Source organism: Camarhynchus parvulus, chromosome 1A (assembly GCF_901933205.1).
Source record: "Camarhynchus parvulus chromosome 1A, STF_HiC, whole genome shotgun sequence".
Lineage (NCBI taxonomy): Eukaryota > Metazoa > Chordata > Aves > Passeriformes > Thraupidae > Camarhynchus > Camarhynchus parvulus.
The window spans coordinates 24,493,305-24,511,854 of record NC_044586.1 but is presented as its reverse complement, the minus strand read 5'-3'; the positions used below and the strand labels follow the sequence as shown (position 1 = coordinate 24,511,854).

The 18,550-nt window shown below is 40.7% G+C and overlaps 1 protein-coding gene across 1 annotated transcript in view; it reads right to left on the bottom strand.

Moving 5' to 3' along the window:
* The window catches only part of PLBD1 (phospholipase B domain containing 1), a 44,231-nt gene that overhangs the window by 19,960 nt on the left and 5,721 nt on the right, over positions 1-18,550 (bottom strand). Inside the window, exons 2-4 of the mRNA XM_030960726.1 lie at positions 17,367-17,586; positions 10,281-10,364; positions 8,264-8,402 (exon numbers count right to left, since the gene is read on the bottom strand). Of these exons, the coding sequence (XP_030816586.1) occupies positions 8,264-8,402; positions 10,281-10,364; positions 17,367-17,586 (443 nt within the window). The remainder of the gene's footprint in view (positions 1-8,263; positions 8,403-10,280; positions 10,365-17,366; positions 17,587-18,550) is intronic.

The window sequence follows — 18,550 nt, the reverse complement described above, 5'->3', positions numbered from 1 at the left end:
CCAACAGGAAAACCAGAAATCATGCAAACTCCTGTCCATGTATCCCATAGGAAGGAATCAGACTTTCCCACAATGTTTACAGACAAGAGAAATAAGCCATTCTGACAATTAAAAGCATTCATGGCAGAAGGCCCCAAGAGCTGCTATAGTTTGAGGGAGAAATACAAAACAAACTTTCATGTGTTACATTGCTTTGGTTCATCATGTTTTTGCTATAAGGATCCAAACAGGGAGCAACATCAAGAGATGTGTCTTTGGATAGTTTTAAGCAACTCAGAGGTATGAATCACTTACAAACCAGTCACAACTTCTATTTCATTGGAATCCATGTAGAGAGACCTGGCACTGTTTAAGCACCATTTTCCCCTATCCAGCTGCACTGAAAACCCACCACACAGTAAGAAAAAGCCATTTTCCAATGTCTGATTCACACAGGCATCACTGTACAGTGCCACCAGGAAGGGAGCAAACTGGCTTGCATGAGATTGCTCCAGCAATCAAGATATTTTAATTGTATTTGACATCCATTTGCTACCACTCCTTATTCTCCTTCATAAAACCTGCTTTCACTATAATATCTACAGGTAGCTATACTGATACTGCTACAGCAATCGTCAGAACTGCCTGTGTATTTTTAAAAAGTTTCGCATTTCTGTGCTTTCTCATCACTCCAAATCAAAATTTCTGTAACTATTAGGAAGTCCATTCAAATTAGAACAAAAGTGCCAAGCAATGAAGCTTTCAGAACAATAGGCACAGAAAGGTGCCCAGAGAGCAGGAGGAAAGACACACTCAAAGCACAGGTTATGCAAATTCCTAAGGCACTGGGTGAGATTAGGCTGCCAGCTGCCAAAGCCAGCCAAAATATCAAAGATGCAAAAGAGGACTAGGTTGTTAAGCACTCCTTAGAGCTCTGTTTTCATCTCCCTTTTGAGGGTCATGCAAATTTTGTTCTAGTTTATTTCCAAAAATTCATCACTCTCCTTGAATAAACCTGGTTTTGTGCTTAAGACTGTCTGATGTGACATCACATTAGCACTGTGCTCCTCTGGAGTCTCAGTAAAACAATGCATTCAAACAGAAGACACAGGAATCTGCACTGCAGGCCCAATCTGGGAATTTCAGGAGTGGTCTGAAGTATCTGCCACAACACAGCTGAGAGTCCCAGTTTTGGAAAAACCACAGCTGATTTCCAGGATATATGAAGAAATCTTCTCCATGAGGAGTTAGTCAGTGTCCACTAGCAAGAATTAGACCCAAAAAACTGCATCATAACAATGCATGATATAGGGCATATTACAATTTCTTGTAATCACTTTTTCCCACCTCACTCAGCAATGTCAGAAAAACTCGTTATAAACATTATTTAGATCCTGAAGAAGAATGAATGAACTAAATTGACAAGCAGAGAGGTGGTAAAGCCACATCAAAAGTCCTTTTGCTAGAATGTCTGTCTCCTCTAGGGTGCTGTCCTGAACAGCAAAACAAAAAATCAAATTGAGTTTGAGTTACATCCAAGGAAGGCAGAAATAAACTTACAAAGGGCAGCAGAAAGGAGAGAACCAGCCCTAAAGGCTTGTTTACATGGGACATTAAAATAGGCAAGTTATTCTGTAACAATTGTTTTCCAGTAACTTCTCCAAGCCTGAGCACTCTGAGTACAAAATAAGGAAGTACAAATAGAGATCTATCCTGGAGTCATTCTAGTATTTAAAACTCTGACACCTCCTTATTCAAGAGTAATATCCCTGTGTAGACAAGCCCAAGATTAATCACAGTGTTGGAAGAGCATTAGGCAGATGAAAAGGCTTTATGTTCTTTCAGAGCTCCTCCCTCAGAAATTGTCTTGACAAAAGGGTTGGGTTTGTTTACTGGATATAAAATGTTGCTAAACCAGATTGAATAATGTAACATTTTAACATAAATATGTATTCAAATTTTGACATCACTCTTAATGATACCTGTAAATATCAAATTCAAAATACAGAAGTTTACAATGTACATTGCCTTCATGCAGGTCTTAATGGAAGAATCTACCTAAAATAGTCCTCAGGACTCCATGAAACAAAAACCCAAAGTTTAGAACAAAACAGTACAAAGCATTTCCTTCAGAAAGAATAAAAAATACATATACTAGTGCTACTACCAAATCATTCAAAGCCCAGATTTTCTTTCTGCAGTAAGGCTCAGTTACTTGTGGCAGACACAATTGTTCTACAATATTTAAGTAAAGCAATCTGAATTTTAGGGGAGAGCAGAAAAACAGAACATTTCAGAGTTACTTGTGTGCACATAACCCAGCTCTCACTTAAGAAGTATCTGGCTCAAACTACCATGCATAGTACCAGAAAACAAAATTAAAAAATTAAAAGCAGATTAGTTATGAAACAGCTTGTTTTCATTCTCCTGAAAAGGAAATAGTTCTATACAACTTTGCCCAATGCCCAGTGTTACAATTCACAGACTTTGTAAACATAGTTGCTTTTCTTCATCCCCTTTATCTCTTTTAGCCTATCCATGTCAACCAAACACCTTCTCAGGGTTCAGGAGACCATCCTGTCTATGTGTGATCATTCATGGTGCAGGGAAACATAAGAACCTTGAGACTCATCTCCTTTTCCCCTTCTCTTTCTCACGTCTCTGGTATTTTGGGAGTTAAGGGAAAAACCTTCCTAGCCTTTCTTCTACAGCATTTACTCTTATTTTAAGCTTAAGACAGTGGGAACAATTCTCCTCTACATATACAGAATAATGTGTTGAATTTAGAAGTACACATAGCTTTCCCAACAGCAAGTAGAACATCAGAACATCAGGCAACAAAATACAGACTGTCACATGTTGAGTTTTGGCTTGGTTTGTTTGGGGTTTAGGGGGTTTCTTTTGTTTTGCTTGAATGTGGGTAAAAAAAAGGAAAATAAAAATGCCCCAATTCATACAAGAGGTATTTTTAATATTTTTGATGTTCATTACCACCACAAATTCAAACTACTGAACTACTAGAGATCAAAAGATAGACTTGTTTCTGATGATGATAATCCAAAGACAATAAAAACATGGAAAGGATTCTTTTATTAATGAAAGAAAATAGTATCTACTAAAGGAAAGAGGTAAGAAGAGATTTTCAAAGCACTGAGGAAAACGTGCAATAGGAATGAGATTTGCTTTTACAAACATACCGAATTTGGTACAGACACTTTCAGTATGAAATTTCTTTGATTGTTTTATTTTAAGAATTGAGTAACAAAAAAGTATTTGTTATTGGAGTTGTCAAAAAAAAAAAAAAACAATCAAAACAATTGGGTTAATAGAACCAAAGTACAATACTTAAGAAAAAAACTCATCTACTAGGTAAATTTATTTGCACTTAGATGGTAGATTTCCTTAACCACAAGAAATAAGGAAGATATTGGTAGTGGTTTTGCTTGTTTGGTTGGTTTGTGAGTTTAGCGGGGGCTTTTAAGTGTCAACAGTTTACAGAAGCTGAGTTGATTCTCAGATAAATGGATGTGTCAAAGCTAGAATACTAGCCAGAAGCTTTGCAGCTGCGCCTGTTTTTCTTGCCCATGTAAGCTCACAGCAACAGTCTTCAAGCTCTGTTTCCTGAAGGACATCCTAACAGCAAAAAATATGCACACACAGTGGTAGCCAAATCTCCCAGAAATACTTGAAAAGTATCATGGTGCCCAACAAAATGAACTCCCTGTACTTTTACAGAACATTTTACAGAATGTCAGGTATCATTCTGTCATGGTTTGAGAGGAAGTTTTCTGGGATATGGTCAGGCCAATACATGCTCAGATTTGAATATTGGCACCTGGTGTGGCCACTGGGCACATGGATACACCTCTGAGAACACAGGGGTTAAAAGCAGAACACTCCCGGGGGAAGCTCTCTTGGGTTCCGGCAAGGGAAGCAGGTCAGACCTCTCCCGGCCCAGCTGCTGGCTGGGCGGGGGAGGGGAAGCCATGCGGCCTGGTGAGGTAGGCCTGGCCCTGAGGATGGAAGGGTGGAAGACTGGAAGAGCACTGAGAGGCATCGGGCAGCCCCCCCACCAGCAAGAGACAGAGAGAGAGAGAGCCTGTGCCACCTTGAAATTTGATATCATGTGCTGGCAGCACAGCCCAGCCAGTGGAGAAGGAGAGGGGTGCAGCAAGAAGGTGTCCGGCCGCTGTGGGGAGCTCTGGGCGGGTAGGGCCCGAGCTTTTAACTCTTTTTTGAGCAATGAAAATTTTGCAGAACATTAACCTTTCCTAGAAGAGAGATAGAGATGAAATGGAAGAAGGAAATTTGCAAGTGTGAAGGTCTGGGCAAGCGAAAGATGTTGGAAGAGTAGAGAAGAATCTTAGGCGGGAAGAGATGATGGAGGGGCCTTAGCTGGACTCTTCTTGTATAGCCATGGACAGAACCATGTTCCTTGTGACACAGAGACTGCATCCAGGGGGAGGCAATGGCTCAGAGCCAAGAGGGTTCAGTGTTGGTACCCCGCAGCCCCAGGGGGTGAAATTTGAAGGGGACAGGTGTCCCGAAGGTGAGACTGTGCTCTTTTTGGAACGGGACAAAGCGTCCTTAAAAGGACAATCCTAGAAGCAGCTCTGGTCCATGTGCAGTGGTGAGAGCACGGGACATGGAAGGAAGAGGTCACAATGGCAGATGTTCTCCGGGCGGTGCCACGAGTGACATGGAAACACACGAGGTTTCAACGGTGTTTCCTGGGGAAGCCTATGGCACAAGAAGGACTCCTCTCTTCTTGATGAACTGAGAACTGATTGTCTGAAGGGTGGTGATGGACCGAGAGTTGGTGATTTGGGGGATGGATGTTTTGGAAATTTGGTGGGGGGAGGAGGAAATGTTTTTGGAAAGTTTTCATTTTCCCTGTGTGTTTCTTTTCACTTAGAGTTGTAGTTGAGTTAATAAAGTTTTCGTTTCTTTATTTCTAGGTGGGAGCCTGCTTTGCTTATTCCTGGCCACATCTCACAGCAGAAACCAGGGAGAATGTATTTTCATGGGGGCACTGGCGTTGCGCCAGCGTCAAACCATGACATTTTTGGTTCCCTGACTGGGAAAGAGTAGAGAACTCCACCCTTCGCCTCTGAGAACACATATTCTAAAATTATTATCAAAATTACATGAAATACACTTCTACAAAACAATAAAACCTCTATCCCTAGATTTCACTATCCATCCACCTTAACTTAGTACATGCTTTGTTCTTATTCCTCTTTGATCCCATTTCACAGTTTTATCACTCCCCTGAAATTTGATTTCCCGGTCAGGGAACCAAAAAGTGTCATGGTTTGACGCTGGCGCAACGCCAGTGCCCCCATGAAAATATATTCTTCCTGGTTTCTGCTGTGAGATGTGACCAGGAATAAGCAAAGCATGCTCCCACCTAGAAATAAAGAAAACTCTATTAACTAAACTACAACTCTAAGTAAAAAGAAACACACAGGGAAAATGAAAACTTTCCAAAAACATTTCCTCCTCCCCCCACCAAATTTCCAAAACATCCATCCCCCAAATCACCAACTCTCGGTCCATCACCACCCTTCAGACAATCAGTTCTCAGTTCATCAAGAAGAGAGGAGTCCTTCTTGTGCCATAGGCTTCCCCAGGAAACACCGTTGAAACCTCGTGTGTTTCCATGTCACTCGTGGCACCGCCCGGAGAACATCTGCCATTGTGACCTCTTCCTTCCATGTCCCGTGCTCTCACCACTGCACATGGACCAGAGCTGCTTCTAGGGTCATCCTTTTAAGAATGCTTTGTCCCATTCCAAAAAGAGCACAGTCTCACCTTCGGGACACCTGTCCCCTTCAAATTTCACCCCCTGGGGCTGCGGGGTACCAACACTGAACCCTCTTGGCTCTGAGCCATTGCCTCCCCCTGGATGCAGTCTCTGTGTCACAGGAAACATGGTTCTGTCCATGGCTATACAAGAAGAGTCCAGCTAAGGCCCCTCCATCATCTCTTCCCGCCTAAGATTCTTCTCTACTCTTCCGACATCCTTCACTTGCCCAGACCTTCACACTTGCAAATTTCCTTCTTCCATTTCATCTCTATCTCTCTTCTAGGAAAGGTTAATGTTCTGCAAAGTTTTCATTGTCCAAAAAAGGGTTAAATGCTTGGGCTCTGCCCACCCGAATCTCCCACAATGGCCGGCCAGACACCTTCTCGCTGCATCCCCCCCTCCTCCTTCTCAGCCACGCTGCCGGCACAGTTATCAAGTTTCAAGGTAGCACTAGCACAGGCTGTACTCTCTCTCCCTCTCCTGGGGGGGGGCTGCCTGATGCCTCCTGGTGTTTCTCCCACCCTTCCATCCTCGGAGCCTCTTCACCTCCCATCTCTGTCCAAGCCCCAGCCTACCTCACCCGGCCGCATGGCTTCCCCTCCCCCGCCCAGCCAGCAGCTGGGCCGGGGGAGGGATCCAAACTCTTTCCCCACCGGAAACCAAGAGAGGGTTTCTCGGGAATGCTCTGCTTTTAACCCCTGTGTTCTCAGAGGCGTATCCATGCCCCAGTGGCCACACCAGGTGCTAATATTAAAATCTGAACACCTATTGGTGACCACAGCATATCCCAGAAAACCTGCTTCCTCTCAAACCACGACACATTCTGATGCCAAGAAAACCTAAGGACCTAGTTGCAAGAGCAGCTGTCCAAAACATACTCAAAGACAGGGACTGATGTTAACTTAGTGGCTGTGGCAAAGAGAGGAAACAGCAGCACCATTTCCAGTAAGAAATACATACAGAGTGGACATTTTTGCTTTGAATAAAAGTATATGCATCTCAACATAGGTGATAATATCCAAAGCTAAAATTGTGCCTGGCATGGAAAAGAGTCAAATCCCACCAGCTGCTGCAAGCACGTCCGGGAAAAGAAAAACAGTATTTCATGCATATAATTCATAAATGGAGGACACATATATTTCAGCCTGAACCACATATCTGAACTTCCACCAAATGCACTATTTTTATATAGACATGCTAGTGAGATCTCTAAAGAGAGGATAAAAAAATATTCAAACACTTCAGAGGTCAGTGCTTTTTAGTGCATAGCTAACTAAGCAACCATCAGGGAACACACTCTGCAGGCAGGACATGCCTATTACAAAGAAGTAACTCAGACACAAACCAGCACTTTTCCCTTCTCCTCACATGAATCTAAAAGATTCTGAAGCAGCAAAAAAGCCAAAAACCTGATGAGCTTGACAGGGCTCTTCAGATACAGGAGTTACGAAAGCATATTAATGTGTTCTTTTCCTAGAAAGCCAAGGTTTCTAGTGTTTTCCCCTACAAACTCAGGTCTCTCAGGATGGATTATTATTACAAACACTTTTTTTTCCCAGTTTGATCTGACTTCCCATCCATGAAAGCCCCAGAGTGACTTCTATGCAAGAAAGATGTACATTTTACTAAAATGCAACTGTTTACAATTCAGAACTCCCAACTTCTCAAAATTCTTGGTATGATTAACCTAGGTAAGAAGGTCAGCTACAATTCCTCAAGTCCTTCTTCTCACACTGATAAACCTATTTGATATTAGACTTTAGGACAGCATTATAATTGTCATATCTCTACTGGAGTTAAAGGAGTTTTGCTGTTACATACAAGCTGATGATCTGGAATACAATTCTAATTGAAATTAAGAAAAACGAATTATGAAAAAACACAAAAAAACCCAACTAAACCACCACCCAACAAAACCTCAAAATCTATCCTATCTGACCTGCCACAACACAGACCACATCTTTTGTAACCATATATTTTTGAGACTTAAAAGACAGAAAAGAAGTCATTTAATAAAGTAAAACATACTCTAGGATAGAAAGGCTTATAGGATTTGAAATCTAATGCTTGGAAAAAAGAATAAAAGCTTTCATTCATCCTGTTGCAGGTACTCTTTATACCTAAAGGCTCATTTGCTTAATAACAATTGTAAAGTGACAGCAACAAGCACTTTAGAGGTGTCTGTCCTTCCAACACTCATAAGGATACAAAAGCCACCCCCAACCTAATCACCACATGAGTGCCCAGGGTTCCAAGACCCTTGCAAAGAATCTGTGGTTACATGGGCCAAGTGCTCAGTCACATTATCTACACTGAACAGCCACTAAAGATTTTGCAAAATGGCATGCAGAATGCATACTTGCCACTAATTAGCCTATTTCTGTATTTTATTTTTAAAAAGTAGATCCCCTTCTCCCATGTTTGTCCACTGACATCCCAGCCCCAGCTACTGAAATAGAGGTGCAGTAGTCTTACTGTTAGTTTATGCAGTTTAGCCCACTCGAAGGCTCCCATGTACAGACCATCCAACTGTGCAATAATATAGCCAGCATGCCTCCAAAATGGGTCATCCTTATTATTTCTGATTTGTTGTCTTGTCCATTGATCTTGTTTCCTGCAGAGGAACAAACAAGTTGGGGTTTTCTTGGGTTTTTTTAGAGTATAATTTATAATGCAGGGAAGGGACAAATACATTATGACCCAGATGGTCTAGTCTTACTAAAGATTTGAGGCAAATCACGCTTTGGAAATCCTGCAGATATAAGCATTATATCTTCCAAGTGTATATGTTCAGACTTAACCAAAATACCCTACAATCATGTGCCTCTCCAGATTTTAGTGTCAAAGAAGGAATTGAACTTCATGTTTGTGGAGGATTTAGTCAGTAAATGGAAACAAGTGTTTGATAGGTTGGATGAAACATTCCCTTTTAAATGTCTATTTAAGAATAAAAATAGACTGACATTTGAAGAGTCTCCTTCTCTCCCCCAGGTTCAAGTGCAATGAAGGCTTTCTGCTGGTGGTGTTCAAACATTGCATGAGAACCACGTCTTTGCTCCTCTGAGTAACAGGTGGGAGGCCAAACAACTGTACCCTGTGCCAGATCCAGTCAAGAGTCAAATTGCCCAGGTTTAGGGCATGAAGCAACACAAGTTGAACAGACTCTAGGGCAAGAGGCACCAACACTTTAAGGATCTCTCAGAATTCTCTCTTTTGCTGTGCAAAAAGAGCCACAAAAGAACCACAGGAAATGAGAATCAGACGCTGGCCTCTCCCATCCTCCTTTATCTATCCATCCGGCACTATGTAAAGCAGCAAAATAGAGAGGACAAACCTGTAAAGGAAGCAAACTCTTCCAGCAGCATATGGGTGAGAAAACCAATCAGAGTTAGCTTTCTAGAAACAACAAGATGCAAGAAGTATGTCCAAGGAAATAGGGATATGGTCAGAGCATTTAGGGCTAAGGACTTCCAAGACAACACAGCAATCCATATTGCAAAACTGCTGTAAAGTGAAGCAGTGATGCAGGAGTTGACGATAGAGGCAATAGAAAGGCCACCTAGTATTGCCCCCCTTCATCCAACAATGCATCTTGGGGAATACAACTGCTATGCTGTGTCATTCAAGGAAAAAACACATACACACTGATACAGCAGCTATCCCATTTTTCTCATCAGGAGGAGCACAGCAATGCTGAAAAATGATAACAAGGGAGCACTACAATTCTTTGCTCCATGTTTTGGACAAAGCACTACAATTCTTTGTTCCATGTTTTATATATGCACACCATTAACAGTCAGATATTCAACTCCTTATGGAAAGGGCAAGACAAGGCAAAGAAGGAAAAAATAATCCCCAAAAGTGACCATTTCACACAAGTATTTGTAATGGAATAAAAACACAAGCCTAAGGAGAATAAAATAATTGGTAATCACAGCTGAGTTTCCCAGTACCTGGCCTGGCTCTTCTACTGTAGTTTCCCCACCAGTGTAGCTGCATTATTTGAGCAGCTACACTTTTTTTTACTTTTGATTTTTACAGCTAAAGTGAAAAGTGAATCACAACTTTTGTGATTAGAATAAAATTTGCATTGGTGGTAGAATAATATACTAACCTAATAGAAAAAGGAAAGGATACACAATGCTAAAAAGATTAAGGTGCCAGGAGACCACTGTTCAGTGTAATATTGAAAATATCATCTTTTCAAAAAAGGAATTTTACTAGAATGACCTTCAGAATTCATTGACATTTTCCCCACCCTTTGGCAGCAATGGTTTTAAACACTTCTTGGAAAGAATCAGAATTGGGGAAGGGTATATGCACTTCTTCATGTATATTTAGAATTTCTTTTAATAGTAACGGCATTCAATCAGAGAGAAGGGAAGCATATGTTTCCCTCAGCCCATAAGGAAGACGAAAAAAAAGGTTGAAAATTCTGTCATCCTCCAACTCCAAGTCTTGATTGTTTTATTTTTAGCAAATAAATACATACGCCATAAAATTCTGAACTCCTCTTCGAATGGTGGGAGTCTTAATTAGCTGTGGATACATATTTGCAGCATGGTCATACATTTGCCTGAAAGAACAAGAGTAACAGGAGTTATTCCTTTGCACCTTCTGTTTAGCAACCAGTTAATTAACATGCCTTGACAAGACAAGCAACACATCCACAAAGTTTTTCCCACTCACAGAAAACACTCCAGTGCATGACAAATAGCAAAAGTAACACAAAAGGATTGTTAAAATGTGACTTAAAATAAATTACTTTGCCAATGCCTGCTCAAACTGCTGCACAATGGAAAGAAGATAAGCAAGAATGATTGAACTACTTCATAAAAACAACTGCACATTCAGGCAATATTCATAGAGCAGAAGCATCTTGAAAGCATTATCACATTAATTTAAGCACAACAACAATAGTTTTCTGGAGACCTATGCTATTTGGAATCAAAAGAACCACAGAGGCAAAGGTAATATAATTTGCTGATTCAGTTCATTTCATTCTTCAGAGAGAGAATTTCAGCATGATATCTAGCAGGTTTTACTTGCCAATAACCATGTTCCTTTCTGTTTAAGCTAAATATCTCAATTTTTAAGCATGTATAAGATGATCCTACATGTTACCACAGAAACTCCCACTCATGGCAGTCCTAAATAGATTCAGCTTCATAGAGACCAAAATTCTTGTGGTTTTTTTTCTGTTGTTGAATTCAGTTAGCTGTTTTATCCACATTAACTATTAAAAACAGAAGTTGAAAGGGCTTTGTTGCTTGTTGGTTAGGGCTTTTTTGTTTGTTTTTTTGAAGTGAAGTACTGCAAGATTAAATCAACTGTTAAAAAAATGCTCAGGAGCCCAGAATTAAAGTCGCCCTTCCATTTTAGCTGAAATGTAATTGTCTGATCCAAGCCAAAATAAAACTTCAACATTTCTCTTTATGTGAGTCAACCAACATTTTTTTCAGTCACTGATTAAATTAAAAAAAAAAGTGGGGAGTGGACATCAGCAGAGAATTATTTCACTGAGGTCTGGAGTTGATAGAGATAGAATTACAACCGTCATCAGTACATTTATCTCCTACCAAGTGCTGAGAGAAAGAAAACAGCACTGAGAAACAGATACCAGCCTCAAGGAAAGCACATGCCAGCAGGGCAAAATTCCTGAAACAAAACTTAGGAGAGCAGCTTTCTCTGGTAGGGATGCAGACAGGAGCTCTTCCCAGTTTCCCTCAGGCCATAATTAAAGAATACAGATAGAGATAATGGAATTTTTGCTGATGACTAGAGAATCATCTACTGACCTTCTCCCCTTTTTCTGTCCCTTGCCCCATTCCCAGACAATTGCATGAACTTGATAGCATGATCCTGGTGCTTCTTAGCTCTGGTACCATTCTGACAATCAAATCTAATTGTCTCACATGTTCAGGCAAAACAGTAATCCAGGAAATATGTGATTTGTTTTTATTTGTAGCTTGAATTAGGTTGTGGAAGGGAGATGCTGGGACAAGAGGGGAGCATTCAACAGCTCTGCACCATTACATTTTTCACAAAACTGCAGCTTCAGCAACAATTTTAGTTCTGCAGTTTTCTGTCTTCCCTTGTAAAGCAAGACTACATAAAATATCATAATCTGCTTCCAGAAGACTGCAAGAAAATTGGAGAAACAGATCAATATTCTCCACTCCTGCACATTCACAGAGAATTTGGCAAATAAAAATCCCAAGTAATTTTAGAAGGGAACTAAAAACATACTCTATACTAGAAATCAGAGCTCTCATGTCACTAAAGAGGAGCAAATAGCACAGGTTAGTGCATCTGGCCGATGATAATTTAGGGATTAGAGCCAGATGAGGAAGATAAAACCCAGCTAGGATACTGGCCTAACCACTGCCTAAGCCAGGACAAATGATCAGGCTTCCAATTCAAGCATCAATTCTACTCTCTATTCTGCACTCAGGTTATGCAATACAAGGCAGATTTAACAGCAGTAGTGTCTTCAAGCTGTCATGACTGATGTGGAGACTGGGTTAGGTTAGAATTGTGACTGAAAACACCTTCTTTAATGGTTTCACTCTTATTTGCTAACAGAGGACAGACAATTCCTGGAATTGATGGGTTTTTTAATGACCAAGATTATAATGAATTTTTCCTAGAGTTGCTCTCTTCAGTTTTTTTAGGCTTTAACAAAGCTTCTGCATGCATGGCTTATGTGTTTTGCAAAGGCATTATTCTCTGAATTACACTGGATCACTACAGTAAGGCTTTGTAACTACATCTAAGGCCAAACACAAGGCAATTGCAAATCTGGGACAAGAATTCCTAAAACCAGAAAAGCAGAGTCCTCCTTCTTTAAATTAGGAAGGAAGATGACAGGACTCTGGTCAGCTGAGGCTACATGAGGAAAGAGTAAAATTAATGTTGCTTAAAATTTAAATACTGTTTTTAGGCACCTGGCATGTCCCAGCTGGAACTGATTTAAAATAATGTCACAGATTTAGATGTGTTCTGCCACTAAGTAAAGTCAGGCCTCATTAACACTTCTCTGTCAGAAATGGGGAAAGGAAATTCATATCTCAGAAAGCCAGAGCAAGTACCCTGGCTAGATTATATGACTGGACTTTGCAGAAAGGTTTTTAGAGAGATTTGGGATAAAAACAAGCACTTGGATCCCCAGACACTACAGACACTAGGATACAATGTATCCAGTGTCTAACTAGGCATTTTAAAAACATATGTATACTCTCATACTCTGAATCAGGTGTCAACGCTAGAAAGATGAAGCATGCTCTAGAGAAGACTTCCATTTCTGCCATCACTGGAAAACTGGTCTGACTATTGCTTTTTCTACCACTGACCTAGACAGTTAGAGCTGAAATTAATTATGCCCCAGTAATCCAAGATAAAACAGTTCTAGCATGTTTCATACTTTGATTTTTTTTAAATCTTGTTATTTTACAGACTGTTTAGGTTCCTACTATAGGCAAGGCATATATTTTTAAGAGAGATACTTTGTCACTCTTTTGCTTACATGTTAAAGGCCTGGCTGTGTCTGGAAACTCTCCTTCATGCCCTAAGAGTAATGTGGGATCTGAGCTAGCTGAGAATTCCTGAAGGTCTCCAAATTGCAGGCCAAGTTGGACCTCCTGCTCACCCAACAGCTTCTGCAGGAAGCTGTACTTCTGCATGGGTTCAGGCACCAACATTTCCATCCTATCAACGCATCACATCAGAGCTCTTCCTAGCAGGACTTCTAGGATTTCTGCAAAGAGCCACCCTGGGTCTGCTTCATGGACTCTTTACCACGTATGGATGCAAGACAATTGAAGACCATGGAGTTGCTCAGACTACAGGTAGCCATGTACTAAAAAGCTCTTCAATTACCAAGCACACCCAATGTTTTCACAGTGGAAGGCTGTGCCTGAACCATGTGAGGTGCTTGTACAGGTAAGTCACATAAGGGTCTTCACTCCAGCAGCTAAGTGGCTGACAATGCAAATAAATCCTCCCCCAAAGCTGAACACATACCTACACTCTCCCTTGTTCTTACCAAGAACTTAAAAGGGAAGCTGGGACACCAACATGTGCAAAAGCAGAACAAGAGTGTTTAGAGACTCTAAGGAAAGTTGTGATGGTGCTACAGTTTCCCTAAAATAGGCTAAATGGGCCAGGCAGTCTGATGGGAGTAGAGTTACTGATTGAGAAAGGCTGTCCAGTTTTACTCTAGAAGACTTGTTTAACTGTTGCACAGATAGAACATCTGCCTGGATGTTAATGATGATTCTCTAAATTTCTAGGCAAGATGAGAGAGAAATAGAGTTCTGAGTGCAATCTTAACATCTTTGCAGATTTAGAGAGTTCTCATTTCTCATGCAATTTAGGAAATTGCGAACACAGTCTATAAAAGGATTCATTAGTTGCAGTTTGGCAAATAAAAACCCACCAAGGTCATGCAGCTAAAACCTGAAGTAGTAGATTCTCTGTCTTATCAAAGGTCAAGAGAGTACACCACTATTTAATCTCTGTTCCTTACCTGAAACATTTTCAGAAGGTATTAGCTTCTGGAGAAGCCTTCTTTATCCAAAATAGCTTTACACAACCTGACAGAAAAAACTTGTTTGTAACTCCCAGTGAGAAGTATGCTTGCACTGCAGTTATAGATGGACAATGGGGCCAAGAAATAGCCAAAAAAATTAAACTCAGACAGTATGTATAATATTTGATGCTCATTTTATTGACAGGAAGCATTTTCAGGTTTTACACTTGCCAGGAGATTTCTTGGTGGATTTTCTCAAAAAGTCTCCCCAGAAATGGCAGGCTTTGGCTACTTCTGATTTTGCATCTTAACCCACTCTTACACTTAATCTCCTTTCAAACAGCTGAATTTCCCATTCTGCTTAAAAGCCTAAGTCTCAAACCATACTTTTCCATATTAATACAAACCCTCAGCTTCACTTCTGTTCATTACTAGTTCTGCTATATCCACTTCTTTACAAAGGGCCACTCAGTGCTGGAGCTGTTGGCCCTAGAGTAACAGCAGCCAGGGCTAGGAACCAAGCTCAGTAAGCACATGACCTGCAGAAGGCAAAAGCCTTAAGCAGAACAACTTGGATAACTTCACTTCTGTGAATCTTCACTTAGCACACATGGAAAAAAAAGGGGGAGAAAATCTCCTTCCTCTAAAAGTTAGCAGATAAATCCCTGCAGACACTGTTTCACATTCAAACCACATAAAAAGGAACAGACACATACTTAAGTTTGTTTCAAACCCAGGAAGACACATAAATCTACTGTGGAGGCAGAAGAGGAAAGGGTGTGAGTTGTTCCTACTACAGCACTACTTGCCAGGTAATTGAGCTTAGCATGGACTGGGCTACCTGTAGTATGACAAAACTTAAGTTTAATCACCTATTGATTAACACACCTAGGTAAAGCCTTGGGGAAAAAAACTGTTGAACAATACCCAACTTTGACAATATTCTAAATGTAACGCTAGCATTCCCCAGATTCAGCGATAGTTTACATAAACAAACAGTGCAAGGCAGTAACCTCTCACGCCAAATAACCCAACAACAAATCTCTCATGAGCTTAATTCCTTTCCTGTCTGGAGTACAGGCTGTGTACCATGAATTTTAGGCTCCTTCACTCCCTCAGAAGTGTTTTGTTATTGACAAATATTACATTATTGAATTTCCTTTATACACTTCCAGAGACCTAGGTGCCTCACCAGTAAAACCTACTAGAGAATCACATTATCATATGCTCAGAGAACTATCCATAAATATTAACTGATCTTAAAATATCTTACTAATTAAATTATTACAATCTTGTCCAGCAGCTGTATCTGACAAATGTTTAGCAGACAACCTTCCCTTGCTGGCCTGTTGTCCTAGGGTGACGTTATGATGCTTGTATCCCCATTCATATGTTCTGTTTCTGTGGGATATTATGTTCTGTGCCTTTAAGACTGGCTTTGAAGACTGAAAGTTTTGTTTGGGTTTTTCTTATCAGAGACACAGAGACGTACATAGGGCTGCTTTGGCTTTCTGCTTTGGCTTTCTGCTTTGCTTGCTCTCTCTCTCTCACTTCTGCTCTTAGCTAGTGTAGCTAAACAGTCCAAATTTCTTCCTGGACTGTTTATCCTCTTTTTTTTTTTTTCTGACTATCTCGAACCTGCTCTGGACTGGGACCTGGGAACACCGAGAGTCTGCACCGTGCAGCCTGCAGCAGCTGCTCCAGCGCCGGAGGGACTGAGAACAGAGCGACCAGCCCCCGAGAGAGACTTTCTGAATTTGTCATCTTCTTCAGAGTGGTGTCATCTGGTATTGTTCATTTTGTGTGCTGGGGGGTGCTGTGCCTGTTAAATAAACAGGTTCTTTCCACTTCTCTCTGAGGAATTCTTCCCAAACCGGTTGGGGGCAGGGGCCATGTGGGTTTGCTTTCTGGAGGGGCCCCCTTTGGAGATTCTCTCCTAAATTTGCCCTAAACCAGGACAGCTGTGCAACACATCCTATGGGTATTTACTTCAGTGTTCTGAAACCAAAGTAGGTGAAGCCAAAAAGTCAAGTCACAGCAGCCATCACAAACTTCTCCCAGCATCAGAATTTTGGAATTTTTCTTTTCCTATGACTATGTTGATAGAGCAAAAAGGTGGAGCTTGTTCAACAACAAGCCACATGTCATGTTCTTAGCTGTGTAACCAGCCACAGAGAATCATGGAACTTAGAAGATTGGAAAAGACCCTTAAGATCATCAAGTCCAATGTTTACCGCCATCAGCTATCCCAGAGTATTTCATAGTGTCATTCTGTCTTCCAACTTAGCCACGGAAAGAACAAAGTTTGGTTAATTTTTCTGGTTGGCTACTTTTTGGGGTTATGGATTTTTCTGTTTGTTTTATTTTAGGAAAAAAAAGGTGCACTGGATTTGTAACAAGCACAAAATTCTCTCACTTTTCATAGATGTGCACTGTGGAAAAGGCTATCCCTCAGGGCTTTCAGGAGAACACTAATCCTTCTAGACACACCCCAGTCTACCCTCAGGTCTATAGCATATATTTTATTTTTTTTTAAGTTGGCCAAGACAACTCCCCATGCTGTGAAGTTTCAGTATCTGCTCTCCGGCAGTTTCTTGACAATATCTGCTGATAAACATCCTTAAGGAAACCCTGCAGACCTTGCCAGCAATGTTCCTCCTGGCCTGAGCTGCTCTCAACTGCCTGATCAGCCACCAAGCTACGAGCTGGGGGAATAACTACACTTTTTGCTACTCCTTATGCACTTCCTTACACTTACATTATTTTGTGATTACATTACTTAAGCAGTAATACAGATACAGTACTCATCTATCCCACCAAGGTGTTGGGAAATGCTGCAGGATGAGAAGGGGAGGGCACATCCTGATTCCATAATGAAGAAACTATACTTCGTACCTGCTACTAATTAAAAGAATAGCACACAGATGCAAAATGTATCGTTAGTTTAAATGGAAAGGAATTTAGGACAATGAAAGCCAACAAAAAACCTCACAAGTACAGAAATCCACTGGAAGTGTCATGAATTGAGCTGCTTCCTGAGGTACTTACGGAGCTGTGAGATAGCCTTCCAAGAACCCAGCAACATACATAATATCTTCATTGCTTAAGGTCTGAGAGCCATAGCCTGCTCTGATCTCCAGGACTCCCCAGCCTGTTGTCTGTAGACTGTTGTTGTAGAAGCCATAAGCATCTCCACTCCTGTCCAGTGTATTCCTGACCTGAAGTATTTTTTCAGCTTTATTCCAGTACACAGTTGCATAGCGGAGTTCTGTGGTGGAGAAGAAAGGAGACGAGGGAAACAAATATAAGCAGGTGTTTCCTATGCAATACTGAAATGTCAAGACAGTAGTTTGGCAATTTAAAAAAGTTAATTTCATAGCTTTCCATCAGGTTTATTTCTACTACAGAGATCAACACTAATGCGAAAGTACTGAAAAAGGGCATGAGGACTAACTGGAGTTTTACAAAAGCTCACAGCTAAACATTCTTATATTATTCTTCTGGAATTTCTCTACAATTGTCTCAGTGTACAGCTCCAGCATAGCAATGTGTTGCCATAAAACTCTGAGAAGTATTTCCTTACCTGGTTCAAGAGACAATCTATACAAATCTTACTGAAAGCAGCTTTAGAAGACAGCAGGCCTTAGCAACCGCAAAGGATTATAAACTACTGTTGACTTAATTTTCCACCTAAAGATTCAAAAACTTCCAAAAGCTTTCTACACAGACCATCTGGGAAACCAATTCCTGAGATTGCGTAACAGAAGCACTAGGACTCAGTGGATCACAAACTTAAAGACAAAAGCACAGCAGGTATGCAATCCTTTACAAGGTACACAGTGTCTATCATTCATCAGAAATAGAATTGATCCCAAGCATGATACAAACAGGAAGGAAGGAATAGACTTCTCAGAGTTCCATTTGGACCGCTGTTTTAAAAAACATTCTTGATTACTTGTGTTTTAATCCTGCAAAGCTGAAGAACAAAGAGCAAGGTAAACTGCTTTCTGAAAAAAAAAACCAAATCAAACCACCGAACAAACAACAACGTCATCAAAAAAATCCCACGCCCTACAATTCTAATTGAATCCTCTCTAAGATGGGCTGTGATTACATCAGTACTCTATGCATGACTGATCAAACCACTACTACATCATTGTGAGAAGAGTTACAAAATTGTATGTCAGAGGACCCAGAAACATTTGAAAACTTTTAAAGGATAAATTCATAAA